General features: G+C 46.6%; 1 protein-coding gene across 6 annotated transcripts in view; it reads left to right on the plus strand.

The window, feature by feature from the left end:
• Positions 1-4668: 4668 nt before the first annotated feature.
• PRDM14 (PR/SET domain 14) overlaps positions 4669-25275 on the plus strand; it is a 56778-nt gene continuing 36171 nt past the window's right edge. Inside the window, exons 1-6 of one of the 6 annotated variants that reach the window (XM_078685620.1) lie at positions 4669-5269; positions 12240-12915; positions 13941-13994; positions 14109-14266; positions 19291-19561; positions 22510-22712. In XM_078685620.1, the coding sequence (XP_078541746.1) occupies positions 12333-12915; positions 13941-13994; positions 14109-14266; positions 19291-19561; positions 22510-22712 (1269 nt within the window). In that variant the 5' untranslated portion in view covers positions 4669-5269; positions 12240-12332. Of the gene's footprint in view, positions 5270-6593; positions 6684-6792; positions 6983-7043; positions 7179-8041; positions 8120-12239; positions 12916-13940; positions 13995-14108; positions 14267-19290; positions 19562-22509; positions 22713-25275 lie in introns of those variants that run through there. The other 5 variants (XM_078685621.1, XM_078685622.1, XM_078685625.1 and 2 more) reach the window with 5 other exon arrangements.

Here is a 25275-nt window from a genome sequence, read left to right on the forward strand (position 1 = left end):
AATTAAAAGGGAAGCTTCTGGGTTTAAAAACTGCATTTTATGTATGGTCTAAGACTCTAACTACCTGTTCTTCTATTTTTGTGAAAAGTCCAGTTTTTTTGCTTTAAAATTCCGGTCACCCTACCCAGGGGTCCGCCGCCGAGCACTCTGCGCCCACTGTGCTCGGCGTCTAGGCTCTATGGTTTCCCGCTCAGACCCCGGCTCCCTACCATGGCTGCTAATTGTTTTCTTCTCTGCGTTTTATAAAGCGGCAGGAGTTTTATTGCCCTCGGAGGTGGGCGCGCCCTAGATGGATGCCATTAACAGCTGACCTGGGGCGGGGCCTTGACAAGTCCACGAACCCTTAAATACGCTACTCCCGTCCACGGGAACAGTTATTTGTTGTTAAATGCACTGACAAGGTAACTTTTTTATTCTATCCGTGTGCCAAGAGAGGGCAGTGCACTGGGATGGCAGACGCAGAGAAACATTTCCCCACATCAACACTAACCTAGCACACGTGTTTTCCAGAGAAAGCGGACATCACTTTTAAAAAATAAACTAATGACGTGTGCTCTGATCTGCCCAGATAGCGAGAAGCCCCTCGCAGTAAATGCTCAGCCTGCGCCACGAAACCCTCTTAGGTGGAGCTAGCGCTACACGGGAGGACACACAAATAACGGCGGCACTTACCCCCTGTCCCGCCTCTCGGAAGTCTACACCTGTGGAGTGGGCAGGAGGCCTCTCGGGGGCGGCTGTGCTGGACGGACGAGTGTGAGGCTCGTCTCACCCTGGAGGACGGAAACCACTGCAGACAGCGTCCCATTCCTGCGACAGAAGGATAGGACGTTTAGGGTGAACCAATATTAATGTTCCTTAGATCAATGCCCAAATAAAGTTCATGAAACGTCCCCGTCTTCGGGAAACACTGAGGAGAGAACAAATAAGGACTTATAAACCGTCTTGGAGGCTCGTCAGTTCAACTGTCTTGCAAGGCCATACAACGTTGGGACATAGCAGCAAAAGAACTAGACAAGAACCAGTGCTGAATCGAACTAAGCAAAAAGGAACAGCTATCTCACTCATTCCATGTTATTCACTTTTTAATCGGGTCGCTCATTCCTTTCTATTCATCTAAATGTGTTCTTTCCTTTACAAAAATGAATTCTGACTGGTCCATATACTGGCTTTTCTTTTTTCTTTACCCCAATGTATTTTAACCGTATTATGGGTCTTGTAGTTTTATGCATCCTGGTGGATTGTTCCACCCTTTTATGATTTAAAAAAAATCAAATAAAAGTATTTACTACTACGGTCTGTATTTTCAGTAACCCTGCCTGTAAAAACGCATGGTCTGTGTTACTCCCGCAGTTCTTTCGGGTATGCTGTACAGTGGACCCTGGTGGCAGAGATGGCTGGGGGATGGGAGAGGAGGGGTCGCCTGCAGACACTGTGGGCACGGTTGTGAGTGCCCCGGAAAATGTGATCCCTTAGAAAGTACCCGTTTCTGCAGCGGTCGCAGTTGTAAGTGGTGCAATGTCCAGTAAGCGCTAGCGTATGCCTGCTGTTCCACATAAACTAGAAAAAAAACCTCGTTAAGTGTTATTTATCGTACCTGATAAATCCCACGTCCTGTCCCAGGGAGTGAGATGTCACCAGGTGAGATGAATGCGAACTCCCCCTCGGGGCTGTCTCATTGGGTCTTGCTGCTCTGGAGTCCCCTGTTCACCTCCCCCCCACCTTCTTACAATTCTAACACCTTTTTCCACGGTCTGGATTGGGTCTCCAACTTTTTTTGTACTGGGAGCTACTTATGTTCAATGAAGAGCACTTGACAGCTACTAATATTCTTAGTGCGGTATAATTTCAATTTTTATATTTATAATAATTCAACCAAGCAAAAACGTTCTAATTTATTAAGCTGAGCTGCACATAGGTGAGCTACTCGGAGTTAGATGGAGAGCTACAGTAGCTCACGGACTACTGGTTGGGGACCCCTGTATTTCTGTTGGTAATTTTTAAAATTCACCAATTTTTTTAAATGTGCAAAATGAAGGGATACTCAGAAATGTGATATCTCTTCAGAGTCACGGCCCCCATGTCCATGGTTATAGTAAACATTGTCCTCTCCACAAAGTCACAGAATACATGCAGTGCACACGAAAGAGACGCAAAGTTAGGCGATCTGACCACACCTCCACAGTGGAATAGCTTAAATAGCCAGAACTCAGGGTGCTGCCTTTGGAGACATAAGAACACCATGAATGGATTCCATGCCTGTCCTTGGACATTTAGGCGACTTTAAACCCGTTATGTGTTTTCCAAACAGCATAAGCACGCTGGATCCAGCAGGGCAATACTTAACATGGGAACAGTAGGACTACACGTCCCAGCATGCTTTGAGTCTCCCTCATCATGCCCCGGGAACGTTCCTGACTAGAAGTCTCTGAAATATACACAAACCACCGCTAAGTGTAATTGAATAATGCATTGTCCCACTGGCTCCATATTCCACCATGTGCTGCGCTATTTGTACATTTTAACAAAAAACATATTTGCAGCAGAAATAGACCAATGCCTGCTGACATGGTGCACCTCACCCGAGCACTACTCTCAAATAAACAGTAAATAGCATGTATTCTGCGTTTTGTCTCCCTTATGGGGAACAACGTGCAGAGTGTGTGCTTACTGGAGTGCCTGGCCACCTTCCAGCTATTAACCCCTGCAGCCAGGGCTTAGAAGTGACGCCTTTATCCTGATAGCTTAAAACATTCTCCTCAGTGGACTGCGAGGACGGATTCGGTCTGCAGGACCTAAATGCAATCCAAGCAGCGAGGATAGATCTACTTCCACTGCTCACACCGCATGCGTTTTCACTTAACGACCAGTGTTCTCAGATATCAGCTGTGTCTAAAGGCCCCAGACGTTACACCACTCACAAACATGGAACGTCTCTGTGTAAGCCGCAATCTCCGAGTGCGACATGTATGTAGTAAACATGACGTGGACTAGAATGTTCCACGGGGCTCAGTGAGTGTTGAGCCACGTTTCCAGGTACCCCCTGCTCCGGACACAGGCTGCTCCTGGAGCTGAAGACAGGGTTTACAACCAAGTTGGGATAAGGGGAATCCAAATAAAGGAGGTCCCCACAAGTGTGCGCGTGCAGGACTTACTTCTACAACGCTGCACTTGTTTACACAATCTAGGATACTGTGCGTGGTCGGATGGAGGTAAACAAAAGGGATTTCCAGCGCTTGTCTCTGTCCGGCCCGGGATAAAATGAGTAGTTGTTTGTCAATACAATTTGGAGTATGATGTGTCAAATGTGTGCATTTTTATTTCCACAGCACATAATCTCTTTGCATCAGTATCAAATATCTATTATAGATAATAGTTCTAATTTAAACACTCACGTAGTCAAATACGCATGATTATAACTAGGTTGTCAATGCTATTGTTTACCTTGATCTTCATGGCTGCGTCATCTTGTCGCGGTGCATACTTGCCGGCGGGTTAGATCTACAGCAGATTAATTACTAAGACTATTTTTTATTTCGGGTACGAATTTCCACAAGAACCAGTGTGAAACTGACCTTTTAGCTACCTAGACGTTTTAAGTGTATTTAAAATATCGAAATATTTATGGGACATCTGGATTGAGCAGGTTAAAGATTAATATTTCGTTGTTAAAATAAGCAGCTCTTTCATCCCGGACAGAGCTGTTTTCCAAATAAACATCACAGCCGATACAAGCCGATATCCGGCATCGAAACCTTCAATATTCGGCTCTCAGATCAGCGACCTCCTTAAAATATTACTATTATTGCGCATCCGACGGTGCCTCGAGGGAGCCCCTGACGCCTGTAAAGTTCGGGGAGCCCGCCCTCCGCGCGCAAGCGACATGGCAATATTGTATAGTGCGGGCTGGGTAGCCCAGTCACTGCAAAGCCCAATCTCCAGGTTAAAGCGCCAGATTTCTGTAGCTTGCTAGTGCGCGCTTCTGATCTTATCGCGTCATTAGGGGTGAAATGCTGTTAACACACGAAGTCCCAAAGTCCGCTTTCCATAAATTCACTATTTTAGTCATGTTGCCCGATTCCCCTACACCGTGATTCTCCATTCAAATCCGACACATTCATTGACATGGCTGAAAGGCGCAGTTAAGATTCGGACCTGCAGAGCACACCCAACGGCGAGAGGCTGCCTCAGTGCGCTGTACTTTGTTGCGAGTTCAGCTCTGTGTGCCTGCTGGTTGGTAACAGGAGAGCTCGCTTTCTTAGGACCCCTTGAAGTAGTACACCAGGCCCCAGGCACACAGGGAGGTTCAGCGCCTGTGGGGGTGCACAGTGGCTGTTTTCGTTTCTATTGGTGTGTGCTGCTGTGGGTTTGTGTTTAGTGAAAGTGAGTGTGCAAAGCCCTGCAGGGGGCTGGGCGGGTGCTCGCGTCCAGCTGTGCTGTCTCCAGCAGGTACCGGGGCAGGGAGGTCTGACTCGGGCTCCCTGGGGCACAGGGATGAGCTGGTCTCCGGCCAATGGCTGGCAGGGAGGAGGGCGCAGGAGGGGAGAGGGCGAGCCTTCGGACTGACTGCCCGTCCCACCTTCCCTCACTCTCAGATGCACCATCTGTCTCTCCGTGTCCTAAGCACAGGCAGCAGAGGTGGGACACTCTCTGGCTAAGAGCATTCTCTCAGCATCCGGTACCCTCACCCGCTGAGAGACAGGCAGGGACCCTCACCTGCCGAGAGACCTGCGGCGACGGTACCAGCACCCACCGAGGCACCCTCATCCCTGAGAGACGGCAGCAGCTATCGCACCCACCGAGAGACAGGCGGGCATCCTCACTTGCCGAGAGAAGGACAGACCTCCTCTTGTGGACTTGCAGCTCCTGGTACCCTCACCTTCCGAGAGACAGACATCCCTCAACTGAGGGAGACCTGCAGCAGGCACTAACCCCACTGAGAGACGATCAGCTCTCATCCGATTCTGAGAGAGACCCGCACAGACACAGAGGCAGATTGGGGGTGCCCCGTGCACGAAGGATAGCGCCGGAAGATCGGATCCGGTCCGGAGGGAGGAGGCTGCTCGGAGTGAGGGTTACGCGGGGAAAACCACCCCTGGAACCCGGCACTCGAGGAAGAACAAACGCGCCAGGCAGCACGAGCCCACCAAGCCAAGGCGCACTCCACACCGGCGACCACCCAGAGAGCGGAGACCGAGGCACAAATGCACTGGCGCCGGCCCACGGAACACGCAAGTTTTACTCAACTTCTCCAATGTGCTGATATAAGCAGGTAAGAAAACCACGATACAAAGAACAATGCATGCCTATTAATCTGAGCAGTACCCTTGGCCAGTTTTGGTGTTTTAAGGCGCTATATTTTAACATTAGCACACGTGCTGAAGAAGATGCTGTGGATCTGGTTTGGTGCAAGGGTCGTGTGTTTTCTGGGGACACCTGTGTTGGGGTTTGCATCTGAATGCCATAAACACTCGCTTGCGCTTCTGCCCCCTGGAATCCCGGTTCAGGTCATGTTTCTCTGTGTGCTCGGAGTGAAAGGTGTCGCCTCGCACTCAATGTTTCCTGAATCTGTGGAAGGATGTGTTCATCAACTCTGACCTCTGCCTCTGACCCCGTGTTCGAGCAGAGAGGTGTCACGACCCCTGTTTTGTCTCGGTTATTGGTCACCACATTGATCCCGGACATTGCTGCACAGCCAGGGCCTGTCACATCCTCCTCCGCTCCCTGGGCTGGGGGGGGGGGACCCGAGTGTGTCTGGCAGGGGCGGACTGGGACAAAAATAAAAATAAAAAATAGGCCCGGGCTCCGAAATAAGAGGCCCCATCCTACATTTACTGGTAAAGGCCAATTTTGAATTTGTTTATAACTCTGTATGGATATTTTGCAAGGTATGGGAGAGTGCCTGCTTATGTGGTTTGCTTGAGGTACTATCAGGGAAATGTACAGTAAACACCGCTCCACCTGGCCATAAACAGGCCAAAAACTTCTTTAAAAAAAAAAAAGCAGCCCACAGTTGATCTGTCAGCACAGCCCACCGGACAAAGCCTGATTTCCCCCACAGTAACCAGAAATGGGGCAGTAAAGTATGTATATACACACGTGTCCGCCTAGGGATTATTCAGAGAGTTATTAGGACGATGGGTCAACATAAGTGAAAAACCACAAATACCAACATGAATGGGGATTGGACGTTTATACTCCAAAAATGATTGATAAGACAATAAACAGGTCATCGAAAGTAATCAAACGCAGGTGCTCCAAGAGAAGGCGCCTTGCAAGCGCAGCACAGTGAGCCACAACAAAGGCAAACATACATAACAATATGTACATTGAGCCCCCGCCCATTAGATGCATGAAAACATTATTAACAAACCCCAGATATGGGCATTTGGGACCCAGGCCCACCCACACCTTTAATTGTTGGACTTTTCAAACTCCCCTATCATGGGGTTTGTTACTAGTGATGCCCTAAAGGCCAGTCCCCCAACCTGCTGCAGCGGGCGCCACGCATGAACAGACCCAGAAACAACATCTGCTGCCCACACTACGGTATACAAACATGTACACACATATTCTGGCATGCACACACGCGCCCTGCGATTTACCACTTCCGGGGTGAGCGTTTCACCCAACCCTGGCTCGCGCGTGGAGCTCGGCCTCGCCGTCATGGGGTTCAGGTGCGAAAGGTAATACGTCACAATGAGAAGCGGGTTTGGGTGAGGCGCTGGCTCGCGGCCTGGCGCGCGCTGGAGGCGTCAGCGGCTGACCTGGCGCGGGGCGGACACTGCGGCCCCCCGCGGGCGGGAGCCTCACCCCCTGCCCGGCCTTCAGTGCCTCCACATTTCGTGTAGCGAGGGTGCCAGTGTTCCAGGTTCAAGTAAACCCACCCCTCGATTAAATTCGGGGCGGGGCGCGGTTGGTTAAATGGGTCCCGTCAGTGCTTTCAAGAGACCGGTGCTGAGTACCTGCACTTTTTATTTTGATTGTAAGAGTACCGGCACTTCTCAGGAGAAATGTAATACTTCTAATTGGAGAGTGCCGGCACTTCTCAGAAACAAGCAGGCACTCTGGTTCAGCATCTGCACTTTTTTCCCCATTTCAAGGCAGCACTGGTCCCGGTGCAACAGCACCAACTGCACCATTAATGGCGACGCCCGGTCTCGCCTGCGGAACGCACAGAGGTGGGCTTGGAAGGACTCTCCTCCCGCTCTTGGGGGTCACCTCCTCTCCTCCGGAGTTTTCCCTCGGGACGGACGCGGTGTGCCCCACTGACTCCGGGGTCTCAGGCCGTTCATGGTCTCAGGTGGTCGTCACACGGGCTGGGCTGGTTCATTGGAGGGTGACTGTCAATTTAACACGACATGAAGCCTGCCCCTTCCTGTCCGTACTCTTCTTTACCCGCCTCCTTCCCTCAGTACCTACCTGCAGGGGGCAGATGTTGTGACGGGCCCCCTCAGGTAGGCACGAGGAATGATTCAGCGGCAAGTCACCCCAAGTTTACCAGACACCGACGCCATTGCTGCCAAGAATCCACGGTCCACGCCTCCCTAGTTAATCCAGTCCAGGCTTTTCCTTAGAATTCTGGGACTTGTAGTGGCGGCTTTACACCGGGCTGACCACGACTACACATCTCAGAATTCTAAGATGCAGCCCGGGCTGTCCTAACTGTTGACGCACCCCCTCCACACTGTGTGTTGCATACTCAGGGAATGGGGCTGTTATTTTCTGCTTTCTTTAAGGGGACATTCACTTAAATGCTTGGCATCCGTATGGACCTGTCTTGCCATATTTTACCCCGGACGGGGTTCGTGCACGGGGCGAAAATACAGTGTCGAACTTTTATTTTAAAAGTCGAGGTATTCTGTGAGTTGTGCTCTGGATGCGCGACAATTGAACCGACGGGAGCGACGCACCTGATCGGAACACTGAGGGCCTTATTTACAAGCCCGTTGCGCCTCAGGTGCGACACTTTTTCCCATATTAAAAGTGACGCGCCGGCGGCGCGGCGCAAGGGGCTTGTAAATAAGCCCCTTAGTGAAATGAAATAGCACATAAAAAAAACCGACACTCTTCTCGACATGGAACCTTTGAAGTACAGGCATCTCAGAAGTACCAGTGCCAGGTACCTATACTCGCTGCTACCCATACGAGAGAGTATATAATGTTAGAATTTGTATTTATAAATAGATATGTCCTCTTGCATAAGTCGCATATTTTCAAGCAGGGTGAGCCGAGGGCAGGAACTCAGTGGTGTTTTTATCGGACCTGTGATTAGGTCATTTTCATGAGAAATTGTCTTAAATTCCCTCGCAAACAAGCACTATCTGAAATAAAATAGTCACTTTTGCAGAAGGAATTAGTCCCCAGTACCAAAATGCCTTCCTGTTTGTGTAAGGTGGCTAATAATGTATAAAACACAGGGGTTTAAAGACATTTTTTTGGGTCCTTTTTATATGGGGGAGCTGGTATTCTACAATCTTTTCGATGTAGATACAAACAAGAAGCGCTATACACTTCCTCGCCGACCTGGGTCACATGGCTCGGTATTTCCACGAAAAGGACAACGGATCTCATTTTTCCGTTCTTCTTAAATTGGTCTTCGCACCCTCACGCACCGTTTGAAGGGGTTCCTTGGAGGGGGTTGGGGCGCAGAGGTGTCCCTCGCGCCAGGCATAGTGCGCAAGGCCGTTGAACGGTTTGCTGGAGTGTGTGTATATTATATATCTATATATCTATATATATATTTCTTGTCAAACACGGCTTTTTTCGTTTTCCTCAGAGCGTTCTTGCCCTTTTGTCAGTTTGTTTTTTCTACGCTTAGGTGAGCTGCATTGCCTTTTGGGGGAAGAGGGTCTAAGTAGAAGTTATCCATGTTTCCGAATAATTTAGAATACTTGCGGTCCCAGAATGTTTGTTGCTGCTTTTCCTTAAAGCAGAAAAGGCCCCCTCCCCCCAGTGGGCACAGACGTCGCTAATTTTTATCGCCGATGTACCCGTAGGTAAAGTCCGGGACCGAGCGACAAGTGTCTGTCTGCTCCCTTTGATTCTTTTTTTCTCAAACGACAGGAGTTCGTCCGGTTTTGTCCCCCCCCCCCCCCACATTGGAAAGCAGGTTGAGGGTATATAACGAGCCGGAGACTACTAACCTCGTTAAATGTAAGCTTGATTTGACAGTGGGGATGGGGGTCCCGAATTCCGTCCGAAACAAAGGGCGTGTTGAGGACACGTTCCCGGACGTCCGAACCGGACCTCGAGTCTCCGCAGCTGACACTGACCCGTTCTTCAAACATACCTCCCCCCTTTTGTTTTTTAGCTTCTTGGCCATCTTAATGAGTGACTTTTAAATATTTCAGTGTTTTTTTTACTCCCAAAAACGCCTACCGCGCCGTCTAAGCACCTTCTTGGAGTAAACTGTTTAACAAATAACACTAGAAAAAAACACCTCAGAATAACCGTAACGCATGTAAAACCCGCATTGGTGCCGAATATGATGACGCTAGCGAAATATTGCTAATGTAGCGTGCGTAATGTGAAAACTGATTCAGGGACGCAGTGAAACATTGGAGCCAGTAACTAGGTTTGTACATTTCAGAAGTTCGTTTTGTAAAGTGTCTGCGGCGCGTCCTGCTAATAATCATCATTTTGTGAGAAGGTCTGTTCATTTATCTAACCTTGAAGCACGCTTTTTGTTCGTGGGTTAACTATAAAAAGACACCTTTTTATTTTCCTTAAGATGCTTCGTTTATTCGACAGGAACACATATCGAATAGTCTGGGGGGACGAGGTATACCCGAGTGCGTGCATGTTTTGGGTACACGTTCGTCAGACAGCTCCGGCTGCTAGTCAGGCCTGTCCCTGCTGCCCGCACCAACCACCATCACATAAATAACACAAGGGTTGGAACGGATTCTTCCGCGCCCAAAGCTTTCAAACAGCCTCTCCAACTTTTTATTTCATTGACTGTACCCGCTAAGCAGTTTTTCGGTTTTGTAGTGTTTTGAAGAACCTGCATTTCTGGTGCTTAGTGTCTGCCTTTGGTTGCAGGTGGTGGTCACCGGCAATGGTTTTTGGGAACCGAGACTTAATTTTCATCTTCAGGCTTTGCCTCGGAGCAAGAGTAGGAAACACAAGAATGGGAAGTGGAAGAGAACCACGCGAAAGCGGAGACAAAGGAAGAACATTAGGATTGAGACGAGACACCACTACAAGGATAAGCAAGAGACCGGAAGAAAGAGACACGAGGTGCAATCAGGACAATGCACAAGGCAGTCTTTCAGACAAACCCCCGGGCGCGTATTTATTTCTAAACAGGTTCCCAACACAACTAAACGGAGTCAATGTATTTTATTGTTTTGTTCGGTGCTTCGTAGTTTTACAGGTGCGACCATGCAAGATTTTAAAAGGACAGTCGCTGAATCCGACTGTTCATTCCTTCATGAAGCCATTGGCAGTGCTCCTAGCGCATCGAAGGCCAACCCAGGCTGTACACTTGTCTGTGGGCACGGGTGAGGAAGGGGCCAGTTTTTGAGGTTTTAAGAGCCAGCGAAAAGTTGTGAGATTGGTATGACCCTCCCTGGGTGACAGTCGGGCCGCAGGAAGGCCTACAGCCATCCTAGATAGAGAATTATTCCTTACATGGTGTGTGTTTGTGTGAACAGTGCTGACAGGCCTTTGCTGAAGGGTTTCTTCTTTCCAGAGTTGAGGGGTGGGGGGGGATTCATAAACTCGGGGTTGTAGCAGTGCAGACTGCCTGGCCCTCTTGCCCCCCCTTACTTAGTAGGCTCCACATGCTATGTTTGTCAAATTTCGTGCAAACCCATCTTTGGTGCCAAAGGTAGTAAATCAAAAAGATTTTGACTTTTCAATTTAACTTGAGCCCATTTGGTTGACGCACAACTCTACACACACACACACACACACACAGTAGGGTATAACATGCTAAATGCCTGCCACAGTTAATGCATATTCATGAAATAACACTAAAGTCATAAGCACGTAGACATTTTATTACCCGTATAGTTTTGTCCCTCCACTTGATAGATTGGCACACAGTGCCAGTGTTCTTAATATCCCACTCCCTTTTAACTAGGCCCCCCTCTTCATGTGTCTGTGTGCATTTGAAAATACCCTAAGAATAGGCTAAAAGTTGTATCTCGCTGCCATATTTTGTGCAGTTCCATCCAAAGGTGCCAGTGATTAGTAAATCACTGGCACATTTTTACTCCACTCTTTAACTCCTTTCCCTTCCCATATTGGATCTGACCAAAACCTTAAAAGCCATCACTAGTTGTAAATTGGTAACTGCCTTCCACATTTAATGTAGGTTCAAAAGACCGTGACAAAAGTATCAGCACATTAGGATATTATTTCTGCCCTCCCCGCCCCCAGTTTGGTGGTCTGGCTCAAAATGTTACTTCCAATATAAAATGAACCCTTCCAAGCCTCTGCCAAATATTGCTTCATCACACAGTGCTGAAGTTCTTAGCCAATATTTTTTTTCCTCACCCGTTCAAACTGCCCCCTTATTATTGGATCTGCAAAAAATGTGAACATACCAAGAGTAATCTCAATATAAAAAGTGTCTGCCAAATGTAACGCATATTCATCAAAGGTGCAAAAAATTCTAAGCAAATCAAAAAATGACTTTTCAAATGAGAAGATATTCAAAAGTGTCAACTCTTTCAAGCCCACCCCTCACCTTTTTCATGTGCTAATATCTCAAAAACTGCTGAACAGTTGTACAGCAAACCACGAAGAGCGCACTGTGAGTAAAGCTCTACTTACATGGCACGTTTGGTGTGAATATGTTAAGCGTTTTTTGCTACAGCTGCAAGCAAAATTTTCATTTGGGCTAAAATGGGAAAACACATTTTGAGCCCTGCAGTAGATTTCCACTTCGCAGATTTACAAGGCTTTTTGAATGAGAAGTTGTGTTTTACTCAAGACTTAACTCTGATTTTTCCCCTGACTTTACAAGAGCAAGACACAATTATTCATGGAAAACTATTATGCAAATCTGTCCCTTTCTGTTAATTTATCTCAGTTGACTTTAATTCCTTGCATGCTGGATGACACCTGCTACCCAGCATGCAAGATAATTAATTTTACCGACTGGAAATGATTTGTAATGGGTTGGTCAAGAGATTTAAACGGCATGTTTAACTGATTTCTCTTCACTATGCACATGTTAGATGAACTGGCAATGTATTTTCTAACAAAGTTCCTTTGTGTTCCTCTCCCAGGTCCCAGTCTGAAGCTGACATTACTAGGGGCGAACCTGCCTGGCCAACTTGTGCTTGAGTCTGCTCTCCTCCAGTCTCGGTTCCTGGCTGCAGATGGCTGTGTCGGTGGCTAGTGATCCCCTCTCTAAAAACAAGGTCTTCCCTTTGGATTCCATTCATGCAAGTCCTTCAAGACTCTCTAGCTGCTACCCACCCCTCTTCACCCATGGACAATACTTGGAGGCCTTTGGGGGCTCCCTGGACATATTTCACCCCTTGAAATCTCTTGGAAGGTTGGTCACCAGGTCTCCACCCATTGGGGCATTCAACCTAAACGCCATCTCCCCCTTCATGAACCAGACCCAGACAGAGCCGCTCTATGGCCTCTTCCCAGGGGGGAACTTTCATCTCTACAGCAAGGCACAGGCTCCTGCCAACTTCTCCAGCCCTGAGGAGCAGCATCCTTTCTCTCTGGAGTCCCACACAGGCAGCCCAGCACAGAGCAAGCCCTTCAGCTCCCCCAGAAAGTGCAAATCCTCCCTGACCCTCCCCGGCCCTGAGGGGCCGCCTGCCCGGAGGTACCACTTCACAGAGGAGGACCTGCACACCGTCCTGTATGGGTATGTGCCCAGCAGCGACAGCAGTCTTTCTGCCAACCATGCCATCTCTGGACTCCAGGTGCCACCTAGCATGCAAGGTAATGAATTATGACATCCACTCCCATTTGTAGCCTTCTGCGTCAGAGCCCAAGGGACGAGTACTGACTTATGTTTGACCCACACTGGGTAAGAGGACATGCTAGTGTTGACTGCCATAGGGAATGTACATATATGTGTGCCCATTTAACATGTGCACCAGCTTTGTCTCCTAGGCTACACTCCCTATAGGGTGTAAAGTAATGCTTACTTTCTATAATCTGTATGCGCCTGGGTATAAGCAAACGGTGTGCAAACTCCCTATTCAGTAGAGGCAGTATGCATTCCTTCAAGTATGTTTGATTATTTTTCCCTCCTTGTAAGGGTGCAGGGGGCTCCTCATCTTGCAGTCTGACCGCCCAAGTCAATTAGCAGGCGCTCTAAATGCCAACGGGGTGGCCAAAACAGGACTCCAACAATGTTGGGTATGTGGTTTCAAAGTGTAGTTCTCCAACTCCTTTTTATCTTAAATGTAAATAATATGTTCAATCTCTTGGGGTAATCAAAATTATGTTTTTAATGAATGTCTGTTACGTAATAACTACAACCTGATAATGTTTTTTCTCAAACGTAAAATGTGATTGTCTCTGGTCAATTTTTGATTTGTCTGAGGGGCGTGGGGGCCTGTAGCTTGGGCTTTGGGCATCTTACAACACCACTGGCGCGGTCCCCAAGAGGCAAAGAAACCATGCTCAGTCATTTGTTGACCAATGAGTGATGGCTGCCATTTTGTCACAGTTAGAAATGTAGCCTGTGCTAAAACTCCTCGATAGAGACTCTTTTGTAGATGGGTTTGCCTGACGTTTAGCACGTGGCACAAGGCAGGTTTAGCGGGTCCGTCACAGATGACAGACCCAGAAAACCGTTCCAGTTGGCATAATTTACATCTACCCACTGAGTACTATCAATGCATACCTGCGAATTGTGGAACTCTGCATTACAAGGCTTTGTGTGAATTTAAAAGATGTACCTATGTGTATGCTTACTAACAGAGAACACACACTGAATATATTGCTGTCTTTTACAGGGCCTGATTCTGTCGCTCATTTACTGGACAGGGAGTCTCTGCAGTTACCAGAAGGTATGTATTGTCGCTACAGCGCACGCTTCATCCACCATTAAAGCAGGTTGTACACCTGTCTGTCATAAGGTGTATTTTTCAGGTTGTCTAAGGTGCATTTTTCCCATTCTGCAGGGTTGTGCATCCAGCAAACGGTCTACGGTGGTGTTTCACAGACAGGTGTTTTTTCTACCAGTGCCATCCCCAAAGGAGTGAAATTTGGACCGTTTCAGGGCAAGGTGGTGAACACCAGTGAGATTAAAACATACGATGATAATTCCTTAATGTGGGAGGTAAGAAAATGAGCATCTTGTTGCAGTTGAGCTGTTAACGTAACCACAGATCATTTTTGAATGAAAATATGTTTGAGGTATTGCATGTTTGCATAGAACACGGGTTCTAAACCTTTTGAATTCGGTGGACTTTCATTGACTCAAGAGGGCAGGTCAGACTAGAAACCTCAGGAGCTCAAATACCCTACTTCTCAATCCCATGAAAACACGCAAACAAAAAAACGCTGCACAATCCTTCGCCGGAAACGCGCCCGAAATCTGAAACCCAATCCCAGCAGATATCAGAACAATCTCATTCTTCACAAAATTAAAAAAACAATTGTTATTTTCCTCATCCACTCCCTCCAGAAGGGATAGCCACCTCAATGCAAATCCCTACTCGCCATTGCTCCCTGACATTGTATCGCAATGTCCTACCTCCTACCTGCTCTCTGACCACCTCCTGTTCCTCCCCTCCCCCTAAGGGTTCATCCTAAGACAAAGTGCACTAATCGAGGTTATCACAGGACTCACATACTACCGCAATACTGCACAGCACACTTGGACCTCCCTATCCTATATGAAGAACACTGCTTTCTAACCTTCTCCTGTTCCTCCCCCCCTTAAAGGTTCATCCCAAGACAAAGTGCCCCAATCGAGGTTATCACAGGACTCACATACTACCGCAATACTGCACAGCACACTTGGACCTCCAAACCGATCTGTAAACACTGCTCTTCTATATGACTCTTGCGAAAAACTGCTGTGGTTCAACCCAAGACAACGTGCCCTAATCGAGGCTATCTCAGGACCCACGTACAACCTCAATACTGCACAGCACACTTGGACTTCCGAACCAATATGTACAACAAGATAACAGCCTCTATTATATGACTCTTGCGAAAAAATGCTGTAAAGCGATCCGATACCCCAGGGTCCGGCCAGCCTGCCAGAGAATCTGTTAATCTTCATTCTTCCATATAACAATAGTACACTAATTGTCAGCCCTGCCACCAGATGTATAACGGAACCACACAAGCCATTACCATGCATGGCTTTCCAATGTGGTCATTACAACCACTGCAACACTACCAAGCAAGTCTTTAGCACACATATGCCTTTACCACGCATGCTTTGACAACAAAATTTGCATTGTTTAAGCATGTATGGTAAAGGAATATGCGTAGTAAAAACTTATCAGGCGAGTATAACCTCAACATATATAATATAAATATATACATACACACACACACACACACACACATGAATGCATATACAAACACATTTGCCACCCAAAATCCCATGCCACCCCGAAAAAACATCTTAGCACTTAAAAACCCATGCCTGCCCTAAACCCTAAAAATACCCTTGCCACCCCAAAACCCATATACGCTCTAAAACCCATACCCACCCTAAACATCCCTTAACAACCGAAAACCCATTACTATCCTAAACCCTAAAAATTACCTTACCACCCAATACCCTAAAACCCCATTACCATCCAAAAACCCAAACGCACCCTAAAAATAACCTTGATACCCAAAACCCAATACCTACCCTAACTCCTAAAAATACCTACACTGCCCAAAAACCCATGGCCATCCTAAACCCTAAAAATAACCTTGCCACCGAAAAACCCATACCCACCCTAAACCGTAAAAATACCTTTACCACAAAATTAACTTCAATCCAAAACCCTTAATATTCCTACAACCCATATACTCTTACCCCCTAAAAAAACTTTTCCTAATCCTTATATATCACTTAATACTTGAAACCATTAGTACTTACATATATATGTACCTTTAAAACTTTTACAACTAATATGCCTTTACCATTCATGCCTTTACAACTAAATTATTTGTAATGCCACTGCCTTTTTTATCCCTTCCACTGGACTTAATCCGGCTGTGGCAACATAGTGTCACTGTAATGCTTGCTATTTCGAATAGCAGCATCATTGAATGTTGACACAATGGGCCATAATCTTCCCGACGGCCCCCAGCGCCTAGAGACCCTCACGGGTGATTGTGCGTTTTACAAATGTGGACTTTACTTTACTTTTATATTATATAAGTGCCCGAGGGATGCAACAACATTTGTGCCTGCTTTGCACGCCCCTGGGGCACTTTGGTATTACAGAACAAATCGCAGAGTCTTGAGCGTCCTCTTCTGTAATACTGAAAGTGCTGGCACACATTCCGCATTTTCTCAAAAGGGTGTTCCATCATTTACATGGGGGCGTGGCCCCGTGCAAATGAGGAAACCCCTTTGCCCTTGCGCCCGTGGCGTATTACAGACGTGGGTCCAGAGTCAAAGAAGCTCTCAGGAGGCGCACTGACAGCCTGCCACCTAAAAGGTGGCACACTGTCAGTGCACCCCATGATTGCAGCCCTCTGGTGGGGGAAAGGGGCTCCCATGGACCCCCCTCAGACATCCCCTGGCAGACGCGTCCAGTAACTCACTGCACCCGCCTGTAAGGGGATTGCTAATCTCCATTAAAAGTACAAGCGGGTGCCACCTGCATTGTGAAAACACTGAGTGGCTTCAAAGCAGCCGCTCTGTTTTTCACATGTATGCGTTGCCCTGGGGGCAGCGCGAGTTTGCAGCTGCCCTGGGGGAGCACATTTTCCATGACTGCGCCGGACGCACTTTTTAAAAGGTGCACCCAGTAGAATCAAGGAACTTGCGCCGTATGTAAAATACTGCCCCATATGTATTTGAGTGTTTCTCCCTCATTGAAATTTAACAACTTACTTTTTAGTCTCCAGTTTTAAACAACTTCACGTCGACAGTGTTTTAAAATGTTTGATTTTGCTTTTTCTAAATGTATGCATAGATTGTTAGTCTGCTAATTTTATAAGCAGCCGCGGACCTTCTGCATAGGCGTAGCAGATCATCAGGAGTCCACTGATCACAGTTTAAGAGCCGCTGGCATGGATTGTTGTAAAAGTATGTTTTGGCATGTAAGCATGTGTTGAGAGAGTATTTATGAGTAAACGTATGTGAGTAAAGGTAATCGAGATATTGTGCGTTTCAATAAAAAAATCTGTGTCGAGCATGGTTACAATAGCAGGTTTTTGTGTAGTCAAGCACCATTGCCTGTTTCTTTGTCATACCTTAAAATGACCTATTTATTACCACATGTATTCCCTCATTTTTGATTTTCACCTTGCACCCTTACCTTGTCTCGGCCCTGTTTCTTAAATACAGCTTGTGTGTGGTTTCTACAGGCTGCATCATTCCCTGCTAGCAAAGCCAGCTGTGCAGTGGTGTAGTCACTTGATGCAAATTGTTTGCGCTTTAAGTGCTTCCTATTTCAAGCTGATACAAAAGTAGTAGGTGGCACAGCCATGCGGCAGAATTTGGAACAAGGGTGAGATCACTTGTGGTCTTCTGTGTAGTGGTTGCTGCATGGTTTTGTCCTGGGTTGGTGTTTGATGGTGGTTGCTAGCTTTTATGTGGGGTAGACAGGCTCACTTGCAAAAGAATCAGTGAGGGTCAGTTTCATAGTCCTCTTTAACATATGAGGTTCAACATATACGTTCTCAATAGTGTGTTTTGTCCATTACAGAGTTTCGTCCCCTGACTCTGAGGGACCTAACTATGTTTCCGCATTTTGACCACTAGCGGATAATCTTATGGGAGTTTGTTGACCCCAAAATTTGGCTGGCCATGGGGGTTATTTCTATGGCTCTCAAGGCATATATTCAATAGGCTAGCACTTAATGCTTTATATTTACCAACTGTAACAAACAGCATCTTTGAAGATTTGGAATCTGAGCTATAGATCCTGGTACACACTCGGTTTGATCAGGTACAAATGGTTGCTACTGGCTTGGCTGAAGCATAGGCAGGGCTACTGGAATTATGCAATGTTGATGGCTGTCGCGTTTTCTGCAAAGTCATGAATTTGCAGCACTTGCCACACAATCCACCATCTGCTGCTTAATCTGCAAGTTTCATAAAATAATATTTCTAGCTCAAACTGATCAAATGTTACTAGAAACACAAAGATGTGTGGCTGCGCAGTGGAAGGCCCTTCACAAAGGTTGATTGGTCATGTTTCTGTTGCTTACGTTTCTAAATGGGTGTCAAAGGAGTACAAATGATGTAAAACCTTTGCCCAGAAAGTGTTAACGTGTGCAAAAATCCCAAAAGAATAAGGTAATACTAACATAAAATGTGAGTAATTACACCGCGTATTTTGGCTTTTCTTGCTCCACAGTTTAGTGCTCCCCTGCCACATAATTCCAGTTACCCTGAGAATGGGTTTGTTGTCTCTAGGCAATACAAATGCATTGGGATAAATGGAGAAAAAAAAGTTACGTTATATAATTAAAAAAATGATTTAAAATAACCGCTCTCTTTAGTTATGAATTACCAGTCATGGGGTGCAACTGGAGTTTACCTCAGAGCAATTTATTGGCTGTCAAAAAATCCATTTTCAGTTAATTGATCTCGTAGAAACCATTATAAATTGGAACTTTCACCAAGCCTAAACTTGACTTGTGCCAAGTAGTTGAATTTAGTTTGATATTTTGTATACTACATATATGTAACCAGACTGCACTCTTACATTCCCTTAAAGGTAGATTATTTTCTGTAGGTCTGTTTTTCACAGTCTGTTAGGATGGACCATGGTCTGTTTGTATGAGTGTGGATGTTTACTTGTGAACAGTTGGTGTCCTAATTATTTTCACAGTGCTTGAACATATTGAGGCTCCCAGTCTATATATATTTTTAATTCGAGCATTCTGTAAGATTTGGAGGTGGGGTTATTGTATTTTTCTGGCTCTTAGTCAAGTGATTTTCACAGCGCTGGGACGCATGTATTTTTCAAGTACCTGTATGCTTGTGTTTGTGGGAGTTTGTCAGGCCCTTTACCTGCTGCATGTGACGTTTGCTTGTTGAACCCGCCGCTGTCTCTGTCCTCTAGAGGCGGGTTCAGAGGTGGCTTTTGGGTGAGTTCACTGCTGTGGTCCTCCCTGTTCGGTGCACCTGTCCTGAGGCGTGCGCTCACTCCCTGTCCCTTCCCCCCACAGATCTTCGAGGACGGGGGGCTGCGGCACTTCGTGGACGGCCGGGGGGCGGCCGGGAACTGGATGGCGCTGGTGAAGTGCGCCCGCTTTCCCGAGGAGCAGAACCTGACGGCGGTGCAGAGTGACGGCCGCATCTACTACGAGAGCTGCAAGGAGGTGCGCGCCCGGCAGGAGCTGCTGGTCTGGTACGGGGACTGCTACCTGCAGTTCATGGGCATCCCCGTCAGCCTGAAGGGCATGGCGGAGGGCCGCGGCCCGCGGGAGCAGGAGGAAGGTGAGGCGGGGGGGGGGCGCTGCCGGGGGTGCCAGGGAAGGGGGCGCTACCCAGGGGTGCCAGGGAAGGGGGTGCTGCCCAGGGGTGTCAGGGAAGGGGGCGCTGCCCAGGGGTGTCAGGGAACGGGGCGCTGCCAGTGTAGGGGCGCTGCCCAGGGGTGTCAGGGAAGGGGGCGCTGCCCAGGGGTGTCAGGGAAGGGGGCGCTGCCCAGGGGTGCCAGGGAAGGGGGTGCTGCCCAGGGGTGTCAGGGAAGGGGGCGCTGCCCAGGGGTGTCAGGGAACGGGGCGCTGCCAGTGTAGGGGCGCTGCCCAGGGGTGTCAGGGAAGGGGGCGCTGCCCGGGGGTGCCAGGGAATGGGGCGCTGCCCAGGGGTGTCAGGGAAGGGGGCGCTAGGGAAGGGGGCGCTGCCCAGGGGTGTCAGGGAAGGGGGCGCTGCCCTGGGGTGAAAGGGAAGGGGGTGCTGCCCAGGGGGTGCCAAGGGTCCACGGCCGGTGCGTGTGAACGACTGAAGGGGTATTGCCCGTGCAGGTGATGTGCGGGTAGGGGGTGTCGCCCGGTGTGTTTTAAATATGGGTACGGCGGGGGCAACTGCACGGGAGCCCACCTGGGCACGTTTCAGTCGTGCAGCATCGTGCGGATTAATTCACAGGGGGCACGGCTGGCACCGCAGCGCTTTTGAAAGCGTCGATCATTGGGTTTAGTACGTCTCGTTGTTGAGGTTGTGAGTTGTGGGCGGCAGTGAGACCCGCCCGTGTGTGTAGTAGGGGCAGAGATCACTGACCCGGCGTGTGTGCAGCTTCGCCCCTTGTGTGCTACGGGTCCTCGCGGGGTGTATGTGAGGAATGGAGGGCCGAGCACCGCCCCAGGGGTGTGTTAGGGATAGGAGCTGTGCCAACATTGGGGCGAGGTCCGCCCAGAGGTATGCGGGTGGCAGTGCCCCGGTCTGTGTGGAGGATGCCCACGCAGGTTTATAGCCCCCGCCCTTCGCGTGTGTAGTGGATAGCCCAGGATGTCACCGACCCGCATCACCACCCGCGATAGACGCAAGGCGCCAACCCTGACAACCTGCTATTTCCCCTTAATGTCCCCGCAGATGTTTCAGGCCAACGCCCAAATGACGACGCTAATTGTAATCCTTTGTAGACCTAAAAAGAAGGGACAATTCTGAACAGCGCTTAACTTAATAAGATACCTGGTGGAAAGTGTAGGAGCAACCCAAAGGATGCGATCAATAAAAAACACGCGGCCAGATAGCTGCAGCGCAATCGAGCAGAAAGCAAAGACAAGGATTCATAGTCTGAAACAATTGTCTGCTTTTATTTTTATTCACACGTCTTCTACACTTTAACGGGTTTTAGTTCAAGTGTCTTCGTTTAGCTACTTATTTGATAAAATGCAATCGCACGTTGACTGCAGCTATATATCGACAAATTTATATGTAATTTTAACCCCAACCAATTTTTATAAATATTTTAATATATTCCTGCCACTGAGGTGGCTTTAAGTAATAATTTCTTTGTCGGTAGTTCACTCTTCACTTATCAAACAGTTCTCGATTTTCTGAAATAATTATTTTTTTCGTCTCTGCAATATTACTTGACTACAAACCAAAGGGTAGAATAAATTGTGTACATTTCTCAAGCCCCCCGTCAGCTGTCTTCGAAGGACAGATTTAGAATTATCGAAAGCTTTTGTAGAAAATGTAAATGCTTCAGTATCGATTGTTACATGGCATTAAGTGTCCCTGTTCCCCACGATGTTGTAACTCGAATTAACATTATTTATTTAAGCCTGAAATTGGGCAATAAAAAATATTTCTTGTTTCGTGTCTGGCACACGTTTTTTTACTATATACATTCGTGAGCCAGATTAACATTTGAAAAAGTATATCTAATAAAAAAAATAGCACTAAAGCTTGATCGCCAAAGTGCTATTTTTATACTACCCCAGAAAGGTACCGATGAATCACGCATGTGCCTTCAAATTCAATTGCTTCTGTGACTCCGCTGTTTTAAACACTCTACAAAATATTAATTTAAAAAACATCCTTCTACAAAATCATCGTATCAAGGGCACATGCGTGCTTCTTTTTGAAATATATATCCAAATATACACATTTGACATGTCTATGTGGGTATTATCATACATTTTCAACCGATTTGATATTATATATATATATATATATATATATATATATATATATATATATATATATATATATATATATATATATATATATATATATACACACACTCAAAAACACACTTTCTCTCTCTCTCTCTCTCTCTCTCTCTCTCTATCTCTCTATCTCTGGATGGGAGTCTAAAAAGAAAAATCTCTCTCCACAATTAATTAAAGCTTGTGTTTCATATAGCCCATAGTACCGCGCCACTGCCGTATTTAAGTGCTGTGTTTAGTATTTCTGTGACCTAGTCTGTGGTACTCGGATCTCAAAATTCGTTTGGACGACTTACTAATGAAATTCATGTTTATAAATGTATTTTCTCACTTTATCAAAGGACACACTGTATATACATAAAGACTTGTGTGTCCTCTGTTTATTCTTTTTGTGCTCAGAGTATGGGTGGGTTGACATTTTAGAGACCGCTTGTAAGGGTTTTTTAGTCTAATTTGGACGACAGTTTACGTACATTGATGTGTTATGCGGTCGTGCATTTTTCAAATAAGATTATTTTCTATGGTGCACATTTCCACAGAATGTGTCCTTTGGTACATATCCGGTTTGACGGCGATTGAACTATTGTGGCGCAATACTACGTGTTTTATTCGAATTTTTTTTGCTGTACGTGTGTGTTGTGCCTAGAAATACGTTACTTCTTTGAAACCCATTTTTCGGGGTGTTTTGTGAGGTATCTAACGCCATTGCTGTTCACATTCGTCCTCCACGTTTCACTGCCCCCGGCTGACGGTGTGTTTGTGTTTCTTTAGAGAACGGCGGGGGCTTCACCTGCGAGAGGTGCGGGAAGGTGTTCGCCTACAAGTACTACCGGGACAAGCACCTCAAGTACACCCGCTGCGTCGACCAGGGGGACCGGAAGTTCCCGTGCACCCTCTGCAACAGGTCCTTCGAGAAAAGGGACCGGCTGCGGATCCACATCCTGCACGTGCACGAGAAGCACCGGCCTCACAAGGTGAGCGCTCCCCACCTCCCTGAAATAGTTCTTTATTTTCAGCTTTTGACCGTATTTGGGGAAGCACTGTGAAAGAGAATTGCCACACGCGAGGGCCCCTTCACCCAGTCCTGGATGTTTAAACACCAGCGCTTTGTATGTTAAATGTTTTGAGTTCAAACATCTTTAATTTCTCAGACTATGCACCAAAGAAGTTGTGTGTGTGTGTATATATATTTAAATATTTTTTTTTCTAGTGATGGTCACCACTAGGTAGTTATTATTAGGTCTGCTTCTCCATAGAAAAATGGTTTTTTTGGTTTGCTAATAACTTTGTCCCTGTTTGACAAATCTTCTCAAAACTTTACCCCCCAAAAAATCATCCACCTGACCTTCGTAGATAATTTCGGTTTGATTTGTCAAGCAGGCCCAAGGAAAAAAGGGGTCCCCCAAAACTCAAAATCCCCATGCATTTTCCATAGACTTTTTTAAGACGGCCTATCCAAAAACTGCTGACAGGAATTACACCAAATTCGTCAGGAAGCTAGCTCTTGGTCTGCAGAATGTGTTTTTTTGTGATTTGGTGTAAATCTGTTCAGTAGTTTTTGAGATATTTAGGGTAATAAATAATTGTATATTTTGGCACTTGGGTCTGCAAGAGTCAAGACTCTTGCGGGGGGGGGGGGGGGGCGCCAATTTAAAAGTGTTCTGATTGACCCAGGGAGCTTCATTTCCATTGGGCCATCTCACTCCTACGGAAGTCAAGTTCTTGCCAGAGCAAGCGCTATAATTGGCTGCTATCCACATGAGAGAAAAATGGACTCAGGGACTTACTCCCCTGTCCTGAATTTAAAAAAAAGATATATATATATATATTTAAGGGGGCAGGGTAGGCATACCGTGACCCTCTAGGCCCAATGGGGGGACCTAAAAGGACCCCTCATGGGGCGAAATGAAAATGACAAAAATGCCATGATCCTGTGAAACTCGTGCGGGAACGAAAAATAGAAAACAGTAACAAAATTGCAGTCAGCCACATTCTTTGGTTTATGGCCCAGGGGAGCCTACCCCTGGGATGTTTTATAAAGGGGAGTGGGGTCACATGGCTCTCTTCCTCGAGCCGCCAGAGGCCCTGGGTAGCCCACCCATGGGGCCAAATATGGTGTGTATGTGGAGGGGGGACATGTGGCCCCCTTCTCTGAGCCTGCACAGGCCCCGGGGAGCCCACACCGGGGCTAAAATTAGCTTATTTGGGGAGGAAGGTTGCAAAGCCCACAACCCCGTGCCTCCAAAGGCCTATGGGAATTCATCTTTGGGGCTAAAATTTGACAAAATGGGGAGAGGGGGTTTTGCAGCGCTTCAAAGGGCCCCTGTGAGCTCAGGGCTGAAATTTCACAAAATAAGGAGGGGGCTGGATGGCCTCCTCCCCGAGCCTCTAAAGACCCTGGGGAACCCACTACTGGGGCTGATTACTTGAAAGGATGGGGCCGCATGTCATTTGTCATCAGAGAAGTCATAAATTATATCATAGAACATGTCATGAGTGATATCATATGTAGTGCATTGCAGGAGGCAAGATATAGTTAGCTCTGCTAATATAACTGGTGAATTTCTGTGTTATTTTTGTTTTGTTCCAAACATGAATGTTATCACTGACAAATTCACCTAAGATAGCAGTCCATTTTTTTGTAAGTCTGGCGAATGTTCTACCATATTTGTTTCTGAAGAATCTCCTACCAGTTAAATGAGTTTAATTCTGCACTGATACAAATGTATACCATGTTGTCTAATCATAGAAATACTTGCTAGTCAAACAAGCCAATTTTATGTGCATAAGTATCATGTATCTGACTCATAACATCCCTTGTACAAATGAATACAGTATTTGAAGAAATGTCACGTTGTACTTTGGTGCAGTTTACAAAAATGAGAAATAATCACTGAAAGAAAAAATAATTTAAGTAGTGAGGCGGGAGAGACAAGATAATTGAGTCCTCAGGCCTTCTATTTGTTTAAAAAATATATTCAACAATGTATTCAGCACGTGGCATAGGGCAACTGGGTTGTTATGTTGCCTGCAATCCTCCTGCCGAACAACCTGCAAATGAATCATTTTTTCTTGTGCAAATGCTTTTTCTTTAAAAACACAAAGAGGAACAATTTTACCATGTTTGGGATAAGATAAAAAAAACACACAATTTCACAACTGTTTTGTTTTAAAGTATTTTCAGTTCGGAACTGTTAGTATAAATTACATGGTTTTACTTACTTTGCTTTAAAAGGTGGCATACTTCACAGAACAATCCTCACAGGTGAACTATTTATTTGTGTTTGGTGTTTACTTATTAGGCATCTCTGTTAGACATAGAATTCAACATATGATCTGTTTTTTGATGTTTTTGCATATCCAAGTACAACTTAAGTGTACAACAAACCCAAACATAGGGGCAACATTCAAATCCTGAATCACAGATTGAGGACTTTTTTTTTTTTTTTTTTTTGTTCCAAAACCTTTATTGCACATTTGCATATTACACAGCGGAATGCCTACAACCCTGCGGGCCGGCCGCCATCATATAATCGT

Source organism: Lissotriton helveticus, chromosome 4_1 (assembly GCF_964261635.1).
Source record: "Lissotriton helveticus chromosome 4_1, aLisHel1.1, whole genome shotgun sequence".
In the NCBI taxonomy this organism is placed as follows: Eukaryota; Metazoa; Chordata; class Amphibia; order Caudata; family Salamandridae; genus Lissotriton; species Lissotriton helveticus.